The sequence below is a fragment of the Petaurus breviceps genome, unplaced genomic scaffold, assembly GCF_028583685.1.
Source record: "Petaurus breviceps papuanus isolate PSGF00001 unplaced genomic scaffold, PetGlider_PUasm1.0 138, whole genome shotgun sequence".
Classification (NCBI taxonomy): Eukaryota; Metazoa; Chordata; class Mammalia; order Diprotodontia; family Petauridae; genus Petaurus; species Petaurus breviceps.
In genome coordinates, this window is record NW_027185694.1 from 21,376,886 (window position 1) to 21,392,853 (window position 15,968).

The following is a 15,968-nucleotide window of genomic DNA, read 5'->3' on the forward strand; positions in this document are numbered from 1 at the left end:
CGAAAGGGGAAAGAGAACCCGGCCACGGTTGGGATTAACCACCCGTGAAAAAAATGGCCGGGCAGACCAAAAAAACACCCCAAAAAAAAAAACGGGGTAATTTTGATAAAAAAAAATAATTCCCCTTGAAAAAAAAAAAAAAAAAAAAAAAAAAAACACCTAGGAGATTACCAATGCAATGAAATGCAGAATCCTGTGAGAGGATAAAACAAAAAAGATTTCTAGAATGATTCAAGAGAGAAATGAAAACCTTAAGAGAAGTTAGAAAGGACAAAAATAAGAATTTATGGCCTGCACAGTAGAAATGATTTAGCGGAACAGAAAAATGTAGCGACAACCCCCAGACCATTATCTCTGCTTCCAGGATAGCCCTCACAGTCACCATACAGGGAATATTAATTCCTATTCAGAAGCCAGTCAGACCAAACAAATGCTACCCACAGAGAAAGTGAGGCAGCTTAGATGAAATAGCAAGGTTCCCTGGGGAAAGACAGGAGGCAGTAGGTACCTGGTAAGTCAAACAACCACAAACACGACCACCACCACCATCTCCCTTCAGTCCCTGATGAAAATAACCCAGAACTCTGAATCCAAGAGCATTGGGAATAGAAATCCCCCTCAAAAAAACAAACAAACAAAAAAAAAACAAAACCACCAGACCTACTTCCAGCCTAGCACCAACAACTATCATTGTGGGGAAATACCATGTGACAGAGTTTGCCTTACTAACACTACCAGCATCAACAACTATTGACTATTGCAGCCAACAAACTGATATGCACCAGAACCCTAAGAGTGGCAACACCCCATAGATCCCTAGACCTGCTTCCAGCCCAGCTCTCACCAACCATCATTCAGGGAAGCTAATCCTGTGGAAAAGAAGCCAGTCAACTGCCACCCACAGAACAGTCTAGTCAGCCTAGCTGAAGCACTAACGCACACAGAGAGAAACAGGCAGTAGCATTCGTCAGGCAGGTCAAACTACTACCACCACCTTGACCACCATCTTCCCTCAGACCCTGACAGAGGTAGCCCAGGTTCCAGAACCTCAGAAACATCCTTTCTTCCAGCCCAATGGCTTTACCTCAGCCATGGTCCTGGGAAACAGCCCCTGTGGAAACTGTTGAGAGTGGAATTTAACCAAAAAAAAAAAAAAAAAAGGATAAACTGAGGCAATTCTCCAAGTAAGATGTTTATTAAGAGGGTGCTAAACCTATTAAGAACTCCAGAACAAAATTTGGACCTCCCCTGGCAAAGGCAAGGCAATCCTGATTGGTGAACATTTTAGTGAGGAGATGGGTTGATAGTTCTCAACTTCTCCCTATTCCCTACTTCATCCTTGGGGAAGAGGGGGGAATAATTCTCAAGTAAAAAGATTAGTCTAGGGGGCGGCTAGGTGGTGCAGGGAGTAAACCACCGGCCCTGGAGTCATATAACCTTGGGCAAGTTACTTAACCCCAACTGCCCTCCAAAAGGCAAAAAAAAAAAAAAAAGATTAGTCTATAGCTAGGTAGCGCAGTAGATAAAGCACTGAGCTTGGAATAAAGACGACATCTTCCTAAACTCTAATCTGGCCTCAGGCACTAACTCTATGACCCTGGGCAAGTCATTTAATGCTGTTTGCCTCAGTTTCCTCATCTGTAAAATGAGCTGGAGAAGGAGAGAGCAAACCACTCCAGTAACTCTGCCAAGAAAACCCCAAATGGAGTCACAGAGAGTCAGACACAATTAAAAACAACTGAACAACAGCGAAGGTGGGCTGGCCTTCAGAAGTGCTTGATTATGCCCCTCTCTGACACTTAAGGAATGCTGGCTGCTTTCTAAAACCCAGCTGTCAGTAGCAATCTTGGCTAGAAGAACAAAACTACCCCAATCAGGATCTCCCCAGCTTAGTCTCCCAAGCTCTAGACCAAGTCACCCCCAACTTTGATGAAGGAAAAGCAAGGACAAGGGCCATGTCCCCTGAGGGATGGCCTAGCTCAAGCTGGCTTCTGTTTATAGAGTTAACAGAAGGCAGGCAAGGAAGGGGAATCCCACTTGGGAGGGTCCCAGCCCAAGCTGGTTAAGGAACAGAAGCTGTCTGGGCTGGGGAGAGATCACAATGTTCCATCATATCCATCAAAAACTGCCTGCCCTTCAGAAAGGGGGTCTGACAAAAAATGATGAAAAAGAGGGATCACAAAGTAAAACCAGTTATTAAACAATTCAGCATACTATTAATTTTCCTCAACATGCAGCCTAGAAAATGCTCCTACATGGACTGCAGCCACAGCTACTGAAGACCCAGAAAAGAAAGCTCTTCTCACTAAAGTCCTTGGCCCTGTATCAGAGGAAATGACATTAATGAAGAAGCATTACTTTCTGCTTTACAACTGCACAATAAGCATTATGGGACCTTATCATCTGACTCCAATCTGAAATACACCACCTGTATTTTTTCCCTCATAGACTATGAGCTCCTTAAGAGCAGAGACTGTCTTACTTTTCTATTTGTGTCCCCAAGGCTTAACACAGTGCTCTGCACATGTTGAGTACATAATAAATACTTCATTCATTCATTCATATAAGCAAAAGCTGCTAGTCTCAGAATACACTGGGACAATTTCAGGATTATAAGTCTTTCAGAAGAACATGATAAATCAAAAAACCTGAATATGATAAGAGAAAATAATACAAGAAAACTGCCCAGAATTTCTGGATTTAGAAAACAAATCACCAATCAAATAAAAATCTGAAGATCACTGCCAGGGGGGAAAAATGCAAAAGTTTCCTCTTATTATTAAGGGCATTATCATCCTCACAATCAGATTGGAAAACTGGCTATCTTCTTTAACTTACTCTCTCCTTACCTCATCTATCCAAACATTTGACAATACCTGTTGTTTCTACCTCCACAAGATCTCTCATATGTTGATGTTTTTTCATTTCACTTGTGTCCAACTCTTCATGAAAGCATTTGGGATATTCTTAGCAAAGATATTGGAATGGTTTTCCATTTCCTTCTCCAGTTCATTTTAGAGATGAAGAAACTGAGGCAGAGTTAAGTGACTTGTCCAAGGTCACACCGCTACTACTTGTCTGAAGTCAGATCTGAGCTCAGGAAGATGAGTCTTCCTGACTCCAGGCCAAAGCCTTTATCTACTTCATGATTCACACAGCTACCACCCTAGTTCAAGCTCTCATCTCTCATTTTGTATTTCTATTACAAATTTATTTTATTTTTAGTTGGACATTTTGGGGTCATTCTAATCTTGAAAAACATTGGCATTTCCATTAACAATGAACAGGAAAAGGCTGATCATTAAATAACAAATCTCTATTACCTTAGGGTTGCATTTTCTTAAAGAATAAGAAATTTAACAATTTAGTTCACAACTGTTTGCCTGTGTGTCCTTTTTTGAACCTCCTGTTCCGTGAATTTTTTAATGTAAAAGCTACCTTATTTTCCTTCTTTTTCTTATTTGTATCACTGATGCTAGTCCCCATTCTCCTTCCCAAATCCACCCCAAGTAAAAAAAAGCTGTAAAAAAATAAGCACATTAAAACAAAACTAACCCATATATTATGCTAAAATGTTCATCTGCTTTTGTATGATGATCAATGAATCTGTTACACTGGTGCTAATTTTTAACACCAGAGAAGTTTTTTTGATTACTGAATTTTGTAGTCTAGCTTGAAATCTGACAATGCTAATTCCTCTTCATTCTCACTTTTTATCTTTATTTCCCCTTGAGATTCAATTTTGTCCCTCCAGATAAAAATCATTATTATTTTTTCCATCTCTTTAGAGAACAATCCTTTGGTATTATGATTGGAATGTCCCTGAATGACCACATTAATTTAGAGAGCTTTGTTACTTTTGCTACTTTGGTATGGCCCAATCATGAATAATTAAGATCTTGCCAATTATCTAAGTCAATAGTTCTACAAACAGTTCTTTGCTGTTGTAGTTTCCTATGTGTACATGGACTTCCAAATATTCTATACACTGTATGGCTAATTTGACTATAACTCCTCTATTTATAATCTTGCTGAGCTTTATTGGTAAAGTTCAGGAAAGCTGATCATTTACACTGATTTATTTTATACCCTGCAACTTTGCTAATATTATTTCAATCAATTTTTAGTTGAAACTCAAATCTAAGTACACCATTATGTCATCTGCAAAAAGAAGTGGTAACTGTTTACTTATTACCCATGTTTATTCCTTCCATTAGCATTTCTAGTATTATATATTTTTTTTAATTGCTGATAATAAACACCCTTACTTTATTCCTAAAGACATCTGGCACATCTCCCATTACATATGCTGGCTCTTGGTTTTCTATAGATATTTACCACATTAATAAAAAAGTCCCATTATTCTTATGCATTTTAGTATTTTTAATGCTAAATGCTTTAACATTAAGTGTTCTCTTTTGTCAGGAGCTTTTTCTGCATTTTCTGATATAATCATGTGAATTCTATTATTTGAGTTATCAATATGATCTCTTATGTTATTAGTTTTCCTAACAGTGAACCAACCCTATATTTCTGATAAAAAATCCAACATGGTCCTAGTATATAACTTTAATATGTTGTTTAATATGTCTAATACTTTATTTAATATTTTTGTATTAGTATTAATTAGAGATAGATTTCTTTCTCTGCTTTGTCACTCCCTGGTTTAGGCATAAAGAACATATTTAGAATGCAGCTGAGTTCCCATCCACAACTTCTCCAATCATATCTGTAAAACACACCATACCGAATTTCGGTGTAGGAATCCAGAAAAAGTCGCAGTGAGTCCTTTGTTGGGCCTAGGTGGGTATAGGGAGAGAAACAAAGAGATCTGGGGACAAGGTTGGAGCAAGAGCACAAGGCACACGGCACACTCTAGCACCCAGAGAGAGGCTATCAGCCAACAAACAAAGGAGGTTCCAGATCCATACTGGGGCACCCCCAGACCCAAACCTGGACACTATCAAGGGGGCAGGTGCTAACTAATTAGCAGCTTTGTCACATACTACCCAGTTCCAGATTGCAAATCCAGGGTGAAATGAGAAGCTTAGGGAAAACTGGGGCAGTGTACCACAGGGGTGGCCGGGTGGCACAGTAAGAGTGCTGGCCCCAGAGTCCAGAGACCTGGGATCGGTTCTGGCCTCAGATACTTAACACCCACACAAAAATAACTGGCTGTGTAACCTTGAGCAAGTTATTTAACCCCAATTGCTTAAAAAAAAAAAAAAAAAGAGGAGTTCAGAAGCCAACAGCAATGGTGTGGCTCTGATCTCAGGAACAAAACAGGATGTCACTATCAGCATCTAGACCGGTCTGCAAAGGAATAACCAAGGCAAGAAACCTAGATCACAGAGCAGCTTATGATGTTGTCACTTTGAGCCGACAGAGCTTTCCAGATAGCTAATGGAGCAGAATCTAACAGCACTATTGCAAAGACCCAAACCCAGATCAGGAACTTGCAGAACTCAGACCAGGGGGACAGAAAACCACTTTGTGAGTAGTGAAAGCTTGAAAATGCCCAGAATGTTCCTAAGATCTTGAATAATACAACTCTCAATATCCCAAGAAATCAGCAACAGAACCAACCTAAACCTTCCCTCCAGAGTGCCACAGAACTCAATCCTAATATCAAGTGCCAGAAAGAATGTTCTTTCATGTCCAACTCTTTGTGACCCCAATAAGGGTTTTCCTGGCAAAGATACTGGAGTGGTTTGGCATTTCCTTGCCCATTTTATAGATGAGGAAATTATGGCAAACAGGTTGATGTGACTTGCCATGGGTCATATAGCTAGTAAGTGTTTGGGGCCTTTTGAACTCACAAAGGTAAAGCTTTCTGATTCCAAGTTCAGTTCTCTATTCACTGTGCCATCTAGCTACTCCCCCCCAAACCCTAAAGAATAGGCAAAAAAAAAAAAAAAACACACTATAATTAGCTATTATGGCAGCTGGGATTCTCAAGACACAAAACAAAGGACAGAATGGCTAAAACATCTTCAAGGGAAGTCTCAAAGAAAAACACTAATTGGGCACAAATTCAACTAGACTCCCTAGAATGAGAAAACTGAGGAAAAAACAAAAAGAAATTTTAAAATGTAAAAAAAATAAGAGCAATTGAAGAAAAGAATTATAAGGGGAATTAAAAGCTTGGCACAAGAAATACAAAACCTTGCCAAAGCAACAAAATCCCCAAAAACAAATATAGATGCTAAAGACTTCATGAGGCTATAAGAAATATTAAAACAAAGGTAAAAGGCTGGGGGAAAAAATGGAAGAAAATATAAAGCATTTATCTCATAGCAAAAACAACTGAACTAGAAAAGCGAAAGAGAAGAAAAAAATTAAGAATCATTGAACTATCTGAATGCTATGACAAACATCCTATCTCAAGAAATCTTGAAAGAAACACCCAGATTTCTTAGAACCAGAGGACAAAGTGAAAATGGAAAAAATCCATTAAGCACCTCCTAAAAGAAACTCCAAAATTAAAACTCTAAGGAACATCATAGCCAAAATCCAAAGCTTCTAGGTAAAAGTAAAAATATTGTAAGCAGCCAGAAAGAAAGAATTCAAGTACCAAGGAGTTATAGTCACGATCACACATGATTTAGCAGCTGCCACTATACAGTAGCAGAGAACTTGGTATACAATATGTCAAAAGGCACAGTATATAGGCTTACAATCAGGAATTACTTATCTAGCAAACTAAGTATGATCATACAGATGGGAAAAGGACCTTTAGTAAAACAGATGAAATCTAGGCATTCCTACCGAAAAGACCAAAATTACAGAAACTCTAATGCTCAAACAAAGACATGATGAGAAGCATAAAAAGGTAAACATGAAAGAACAATGATAAAGGGCTAAACAAGGATAAACTGTTTACGTTCAGTTATGTGTCCCCTTTTAATCTTATCATCATCATCATTATATTAATATAAAATCCAATTAGACAAGATCTGAGAGTGATTCTATTATGTCTTGATTATCTTAAGAAAAAATATGGAAAAAGAAGAGAATAAGAACATACTGAGGAGGAAATGGAAAGAAACGTTTCTTGGAAGGTGAATTTTGGCTGATTAAAACAAAAAAATGTTTAAGAACATATTTATATTATTAAAGGAATCTGTTAGGATGCCTCCTATTTTAGCCAAAAGTTTATGTAATATTAGAATTAGTCGTTCTTTGAAAGTTTACTTGATAGAATTCACTTGTAAATTCATTTGGCCCTGGAGTTTGGGATTTGCAAATTAATTTATGGCTTATTCGGTTTCTTTTTCTAAGGTTGGTTAAGTTTTCCTTTTTTTTTCTCTTACTCTGAGTATTTTATATTTCTGTAAGTATTCATCCATATAAGTTATTAGTTATGCCGGCAACTAGTTTCTAATAATTTCTCTTCAGTTGTGAATTGTTTCATTTTTTAATAATGATAGCTTGGGTTTTCCTCACTCTTACCATCAGACTATTTATTTCTCCCCCCAACAAAAAACAACTTCCTATTCTCATTTATCAAATCAATAATTTTTTTCTTTCATTTCTTCAATCTCCTCTTTAATTTTAAGAAGGAAAACACTTTAGTGTTTAGTTATGGGGTTTTGGTTGTGCTTGCTTCCCTTTTCTGCTTTGTTTTCCTAATGGGGATTGGGGGCACAGTTAAATGCCTAGATCATTGTTTGATGAAAACATGTAAATGTGTATTTTTCCCTAAGAACTTCTTTGCCGGCACCGCAAAAATTTTGGTATTATTACTCATCATCCTTTTTTAAAATGAAATTATCTATTGTTTCTATAATTTGTTCAAGTCATAGGATTAAATTATTGAGTCTTCATTTATGTTTCAATCCTTTCTTCAAAGACTCTTAAATTGATTGTAATTTTATTGTGTAATGATAAAGGATGTGTTTAATATTTTTGTTTTTGTGAATTTATGAGATTTTTCTGAACACATGATTAATTTTTGTAAAGGTACCATCCATAGTTGAGAAATATTTCTATTCCTTTCAGTTTCTATTCAGTAATCAACAGAGATCTCTCTTATCTAACATTCTATTTACATTTAGATCCTCAAGTTTTTTCTTCTTTATCCTCCTGTTGGATTTGCGTTAGTCTGAAAGTGTTGCACTGAAGGGCCCTACTACAATTTTGCCATTTCCCCTAAAATGTAATTGACTTTTCCTTTAAGTACTGACATGCTTCAGAACATATATTAAATACTGATATTATTTCACTAAGCATTACATAGCTTTCCCATTTAACTCTTTATAACCACATCTTTTTATCATTGCCTTGCCCAAGATCATGTTTTCTATTCCTACTTTTGGGGATTCACTTGAGGCAAAATCAGTTTTACTCCAGACTCTTCTATTAATCCTGTGTGAATCTTTGCTTCAGGTGTGTTTCGTGTAAGTAACATATTGTTCAGTTATGCTTTATAATCTATTTTGCTCTCCTGTTTTATGTATCAGTTCATTCCACTCATGTACATGGTTATGACTTTTGGTTATCGCCTATTCTATCCCCTTTTATTTTCTCTTCTCCTAGACCCCATCTTTATAAAGATGATAATGGAGTGTGATCAATACTAATGATTTATAACTGGCAACCCAGCTCCCCATTTCATTAGGTCAACCATGTTCACATGTTGATTCCTCCCTGGTTTCCACTCTTGACCCTCTGGACTTCTTTCTCCTCAGCATCATGCCCAGGAATAAGTACCTCCTTCTCCATCCTCCCCCTGTTCAGCTTCCTTTTATATATTGTCATTTCCCATTAGAATGTTAGCTCCTTGAGAAAAGGAAAAACTGTCCTTTTTTTGCTTAAATTTGTATTTCTAGTGCTTAGCACAGTGCCTGACAAATAACAAGTGCTGAATCAATGCTTACAGGCTTGTAGATGATAGATCAATAGATAGACAAAAAAAAGACAGATATCCTGTTCCTATCCATTTATGTATATAAGGTCTCCTCTATGTAAAATCCTTGAGTACATGGACTGGTTTATTTTGGCTTTTTCTTTGTATCCTAAGGGCTTGTCAGTAAGACAATCAACAAGTATTCTTAAAGGCTACTATGCCAGGCCCTTTGCTTAGCAATGGAAATACAAAGAAATGCAAAAGAAAGTCCCTGCCCCCCAGGGCTCACAGTCTAATAAGGGAGATAACATGCAAACAACTATGCACATACAAGGTATATAAAGGAAAAATAGGAAATTAACAGACTAGAGGAACTATAATTAAGAAGGATTGGGAAAGAAAAGCATCAGGGTAGCTGAGACTTGAAAAAAGCCAGGGAAGCCAGGAGGCACAGATGAAGCAGAACATTCCTGGAATAGGGAACCAACCAGAGAAAACAGATAGAATTGAGAAATTAGTATCTTGTTCTGGGAACAGCATGAAGGCCAATGTCACTGAATGGAAAAGTATCTAGGGTACATAAAAGTACAGACTTCCCCCCCACCATGGAAGAAGGCAGGGCAAGGATTATGAAGTGCTTTGAACACCTAACAGAGGATTTTTACATTTATGTTTGATCCTAGAAGTGATAGGTAACCACTAGAGTTTACTGAAGAAGGGGGTTAAATGGCCAGGTCTGCACTTTAGGAAAATCACTCTAATAGCTGGATAGAGATGGACTGAAGTAGGGAGAGATTAGTGGCAGGCAGATACACCAGTAGGCTACTGCTGTCGTTCAAGTAAGAGGCAAAAAGGGCCTGCACTAGGGTGGTGGCAGTATCAATGGAGAAAAGGGGATTATTTAAGGTGAAGTGGGTATAATGCAAAGATGAAATCAACAGGTCTTGGCAAGAGATTGAGGGGTGGGAGGTGACCCCACAGGGATAGTGAAAAATCAAGGGTGATACCTAAGGAAAAGGACGTGTTAAAAGGAAGAGGGTGATCAATACTGTCAAGGGCTGCAGAGAGGTCAAGGAGAATGAAGATTGAGAAAAGTGACATTGTGTTTGGCAATTAAGATACCACTGGTAACTTTGGAAAAAACAGCTTCAGTAACATGAGATCAGAAGCCAAACTGTAGAGACTTCAGAAAGTGATTAGGACAGCAAGTGGTTAATTGTGGGGATGAGTGAGCCACACTGACTCCATCTTGTGACTCAGTTCAGGAGCTAGATCAGTTTTCTTTCTGTTCTATGGATCTAGTCCAAATTCTATCCTGGGAGAAAACTTTATTCTATTCAATTGTAGGAACTGGGAGAAAACTTTATTATATTGTTTGAACCTAGCCCTGAACAGTTGGAAAACTGGACCACCTCTGCCTGCTGCTTAGAGACCCTTAGCTAAGGGATATGGTGACCAGAAATCCAGTCAGATCCAATGACTGATGCAAGTTTTCTCACAATTGTGTATCTCAAGGAACACATATGTCTTATCTGAAAACTGGCCCCATACTAATCAATCGGTTATAGCTTCCATGTTCCTTTGATTGTTTTGTAAACATTTGGGGGATTGGGCCTTCTTTTCTGATTCATGGAACTGCATCTCTTTCCCCATCCCCTCCCAACTTGGAAAGTCCCTTTCATCCAATTAGAAATCAGATTACCAAATGTAGTATTGTTTCCTTTCAATTAACTGATTTTATTTTATTAGTTGTTTTTACATATAAAAGCCTGGATCACCCTGCATTTGGGATCCAGGCCTAAGCTGAGGAGGTCTGGTTCCAGTTTATTAGGCAATGGGCACACACTGCTTAATAAATCAATATGCTCCGAAAATCAACTTTTATTTCCTCAGTCATTTCATCTTTCACATGCCATAGAAGAAAGGAAATGGAAGTACCTATCATATAGAGGGCCTTCTCAAAAAGTTTAACCAAAAAGGACAGAAGAGATATAGGAGAAAAGTAAGAATGGAGCAATCAATAAAGGTTTTTTGAGGATGAAGAAGACATGGGTACGTTTCTAAGTAGTGGAAAAATATCAAGTGGAAAAGAAGAGAATGAAGATAAGTGAAAAAGTGGGGATGACAAAGGGGGCAATCTGCTGGAGGAGTTGGGATTGGAAGGGATCACTTGTGCAGGCAGAAGGATTTGTCTTGGCAAGGAGAAGGGACTACTTTATGTGAGACAGAGGTGAAAAGTGCATCTGAATGACATGAGATGAGAAGGGAAGGAGTTCACGGTGAATGGCCCCAATTCTTTCAGTAAAATGAGACAAGGCTCTCAGCTGAAAGGGTGGAGGGACAGGGAGTCATGGAAGGTATGAAGAGGGATGAGAAGATTTGGAAGACCACTGTGGCGAATGGGTTAGTAAGCTGATATGGGTGGTGTAGAAAGACTGCAAGGCAGTAGTGAGGACCCAGTTAAGGACATGTAACAAATCTGTAGCAGATTCAGTCAGAACCGTTGAATTCTTTTCCACCTTTGTTCAGCAGCACACGTACAGAAGGGAAAACAGTAGACAGTGGGAATCATCCAAGGCTGAGGCTTGGCTGGGCACAATCAACTATATAATGAGGAGACAGAGACTCAAGAGGACAGTATAGAGTTGAAGTGGTTTATTAAGGGGTTAAGCTGAAGATGACAGAGAATTCCGCCAGTGCAAGGGTGATGACCTGGGAGAAAACTGAGGGGTCAAAAGGATTAGAAGTCACAGCATAGACAAAGAGCAGGACTTGGTATGGGAAGGCATAACCTAACCCTACCAGAAAATTAAGAAATTTAAGTGCATTAACAATATTCAGATCGTTTGTGAGGTTCCAAGTTTTTTGTGCCTTTGTTCTACTACTTCCTTGAACTATGTGCCTGCATATCATTGCTATACTTCTTACTGTAAGTACATAAGGATTGTTCTTATGAACTAACTTCCCCCAAAATGTCACATTTTCGTGGAACCATTTAATAATACTAGGAAGACATTAGGCTTTGTTTATAACCATGAAAAGCATCTTTAAACCAGCAGTTAGAAATCACCTTTTAAAAAGAAAATAAATCATTTCTATATCCTTCTCATAGTACCCAAACAACTTACATCTAAGATGTTTAAAGAGTTCTTACCATGGGTTTCCACTGGCCTGCTTCTCCAATAATAATCTCTTCTCATCTTCTGAAAACTGTAAGTCCAGCTCAAAAGAATTATTGTCCAGATCATGAATATATTGGTCTATATTGCTGCCTGACCTTTGGGGCAGGCTAGTCTCTGAAGCAGACAATGAATGTGAAGAAGTTGAAGATGAAACTTGCATACAGCCAAATTGGCTTAGAAGATTGTCATACTATGGGAAAAAAAAACAGGAAAGCCATTATGAATTTCCATTGGTTTGCACTAAATTTCTCATGTGTCCTAAGTTTAACAAGACTACACAAACATTAACTTCACTCACCAATTATGCTGTGCTTACTTAAAAAAAATTTTTTGTATCAAATATAACTAGGATATTGTCTTAGAAATGAAAAAAATTGGGGCGGCCGGGTAGCACATCGAGTAAGAGCACCGGCTCCAGTATTGAGAAGACCTGGAGATCGAATCCCGGGCTCAGACACTTAGCACCCACCCAGAAACACCTGGCCGTGTAACCTTGAGCAAGTTACTTAACCCCAATTGCTTAGGGGTGGCCAGGTGGCTCAAGGAGTAAGAGCACCGGCTCCAGTGTTGGGACGACCTGGATCAAATCCGGTCTCAGATACTCAGCACCATACCCAGAAATAACTGGCCGTGTAACCTTGAGCAAGTTACTTAACCCCGATTGCTTAAAAAAAAAAAAATTCGTGAGGTCACACTGAAGATCCACACGTGCATAAAGAAACAGAGATAGACCAAACAACAAAATCTGATTCTGTTTCATTTTTCTAATTTTGTTTTTAATTGTTTCAGTTGTGTTCAATTCTTCATGGCCCTTCAACTTCAACACTTCATGGAGTACTTTGCCATCTCTTTCTCCAGCTCATTTTACAGATGAGGAACTGAGGCAGAGGGTTAAGTGATTTAACCAGCATCACAAAGCTATTAAGTGTCTAAAGATGCAGATCTGAACTCAGGAAGATGAGCCTTCCTGACTCCAAGCCTGGCACTCTGTCCACTTCGCCACTAGCTTTTATAATAACACTACAGTAAGAATCAAATAATGTCCCAGCTACCATGAAAACTTTGTTTACTTCCACCTGATACAAGGTAGTATATAAGAAGACAGCCACTTGGCCGGTCCTTATTCTTTTCTCCTGTTGGGAAGGATGAAACAATATCATCAGACACAAGTAGTACAGTACAAGAAAAATAGCAGTGACTCTGAAGTGAGAAGGCCCAGGTCTGAATCCCTGCCTACTGCATCTTACCTGTATGGCCCTGGTCAAGTCACAACCTCTCTGGGGCTTTTCCTCATCTTAAAAATGATAGAGTTAGCCTGGGTCATCTCTAAGTTGTCTCCAAAGTCTAAAATCCTATGATCCCAGAATTCAGATATATGTGGTATAATGGTTCCAAAAACAAAAAGCTGAAAGGAGTATCTCTTGTGCTCTCTAGATAACTGAATGGGTATTTAACATACATTACCTTTTTCAGACAAGTTACACAAGATTTGCACTGTTCAACACAAAAGAAAAATGGTCAACAAAACTAGCATGAGTTGACTCAGGAGGGGGAAAATTTTTGTGGTTCTGAGAAAACATAAAGTAGGGAAAGAATTCTATCTCGAGGGAATGCCAGTTAGGCAAGATCTGATTTTAAATCTGATCAACTAGAGAGTAACAGGCAATAATAGCTCAGATTGTTAAAATGCTATACTTGGCAAAGTGTTTTCCTCATTAACAACCCTATGAAGTAGGTAGTATAAGCATTACCAACCCATTTTATAGCTGAGGAAAGTAAGGGTCATAAAAGTTATCATACTGCCTGTTAGAAATAAATTTCCTTTTCCTAGGGACCACATATGTCCGGGCCACCCAGCCCACCCCATTCCCAGGCTTCAACCACCTGAGGGAGGTAATACAATTTCATATGAATGGAACTGGAATTACATTTGCTAAAGGGCAATTTAGACTGTATTGGGGCATTAATAAGATTGGAATTTGGAACACACCCCTACTACTACTAAAGATATTTTCTTTAGCTTCCCAAATAGGACAAGAGTAGAATGGGGAGCAAACTGGGGAAGATTTGCCCCACTTTTGGTTAAACTATTGGTTAACTACTAGTGTTAACTAAAAATAGAATATAAGGAAAATTAAAAAAATTAAATTCGTTATGCTTTCCTGTGTTTGGAAACAACATGGTGAACCTGAATTCTAAATTTAGAGTTAGAAGACTTAGATTCATCCTTGTCTACAAATTTCAGATCTTCTACTTACTACCAGTATAATATTAAATATCCTGGTCACCTGCCCTTTTTTAGTTTCTGTTCTGTTAACTTTAAGTTGAGGGAAGGGGAAATCCTATATTCCTTCCAGGAAATGTTTGTGTATTTATTTATTTATTTTGGAGGGGGGAAGGCAGGGAAATTGGGGTTGACTTGCCCAAGGTCACATGGCTAGTAAGTGTTAAGTGTCTGAGGTTGCATTTGAACTCAGGTCCTCCTGACTCCAGGACCAGTGCTCTATTCACTGCGCCACCTAGCCACCCCAAAATATTTTTTAATATTATATAATTAGTAGTCTACTAATTAAATTTGCCGTAATTACCATGCCATAACACAATGTACAAGACATTAAAGAATAACAGACCAGCCTAAGAGTCATGGACACTAATTTAATAGAAGCAAAAAAAAAAAAAAAGAAATTACCCTGCCTTCTGATGGAACAACAGGCAATAACACAATACCTCCAATAATCCAGCTGGATATTTTAATCTCACTAGATTCGATAAGTACTTGCTGCAGGATTACCATTCATTGATGTTGTTTATTGTTATTGTTAATGATGATAATAATGGGAACTAGCATTTACATTACACCTGCTATATGCCAGGAATTGTGCTAAGCACTTTATAATTATCTCATTTGCTCTTCATAAGAAGATAAGTGCTATTATTATCCCCATTTTGCAGATGAGGAAACTGAGGCAGACCAAGGGTAAGTGACTTGAAGAAGGTCACACAGCTAGTAAGTGTGTGAGGTTGGATTTGAACTTCAGTCTTCCTGACTCCAGGCCCAGCACTACAAGCATTGTGCCACCTAGTCGTTCCCTTACCCTCCCCCTTCACCAAACTTAATAGCTCCCATTTCTAACATTTACAAAGGGTTTTCCTTACAAACAACCCTGTGAAGTAAGTAGTACAAGTATCTCCATCCTGTGGAGAAAGAAGAGGAAAAATACTTTGTCCATGACTATCAAGTGCCAGTCAGGACTAGAAATGACCATTCATTCTACGACAAGGCAGATAGACTTTCTTTCAGGTGATGACAAATTAGTAACATCACACTCAAGCTTATGAGGGAATGAGAATCAGCAACTTGCTAATGACATTCTTTTTTCAAAAGTACTCTTTTTCAATCTCAGTAAATAAAAATTGCCTCTTGAAAGCAATATTGAAAGCTGAACTCAACATTCATCAAATTGCTATTAAGCTGAAAGAGCTATTAATTAACACTATACATAATTATTAATAAGATGTAAATGATAAGAAGGAGCATGATACATGCTACTGATAGATATTCTCTCAGCATGGCTATAAAGTTTAACTGAGGGAAGTTTTTAAAATGCTAGCCAAGACTAGGGTTAATGATTCTCAATAACATCCACAAGTTTCTCATTCTCCTTTAGGTCTGTTACCTCCACCAATTATGCTGATTATTTTTGGCATAGGAGTTCTGGGCAAATGACCAATGGTGAAGAACAAGGAAAAGAAAAATGAGGCAAGGCAAAGAAGGTGGTCACTCCAATTTTGGTTCCACAAATAATCAATAAATAAGATCCTACTACAGAAGAAAGTCTGCACCTATCATTTATTCTTCCAATACCCTGCTTCCCTCATTCAAGACAGCCACATGAAATGCTATCACCTGGACTCCTATGACCAATAAATACTACCAC

The 15,968-nt window shown here is 38.2% G+C and overlaps 1 protein-coding gene across 2 annotated transcripts in view; it reads right to left on the minus strand.

The window, feature by feature from the left end:
* Nucleotides 1-15,968, minus strand: part of PDPK1 (3-phosphoinositide dependent protein kinase 1) — a 75,997-nt gene that overhangs the window by 10,647 nt on the left and 49,382 nt on the right. For both annotated transcript variants that reach the window (XM_069107626.1, XM_069107633.1), the window contains one exon: nucleotides 12,003-12,220. In XM_069107626.1, the coding sequence (XP_068963727.1) occupies nucleotides 12,003-12,220 (218 nt within the window). The remainder of the gene's footprint in view (nucleotides 1-12,002; nucleotides 12,221-15,968) is intronic.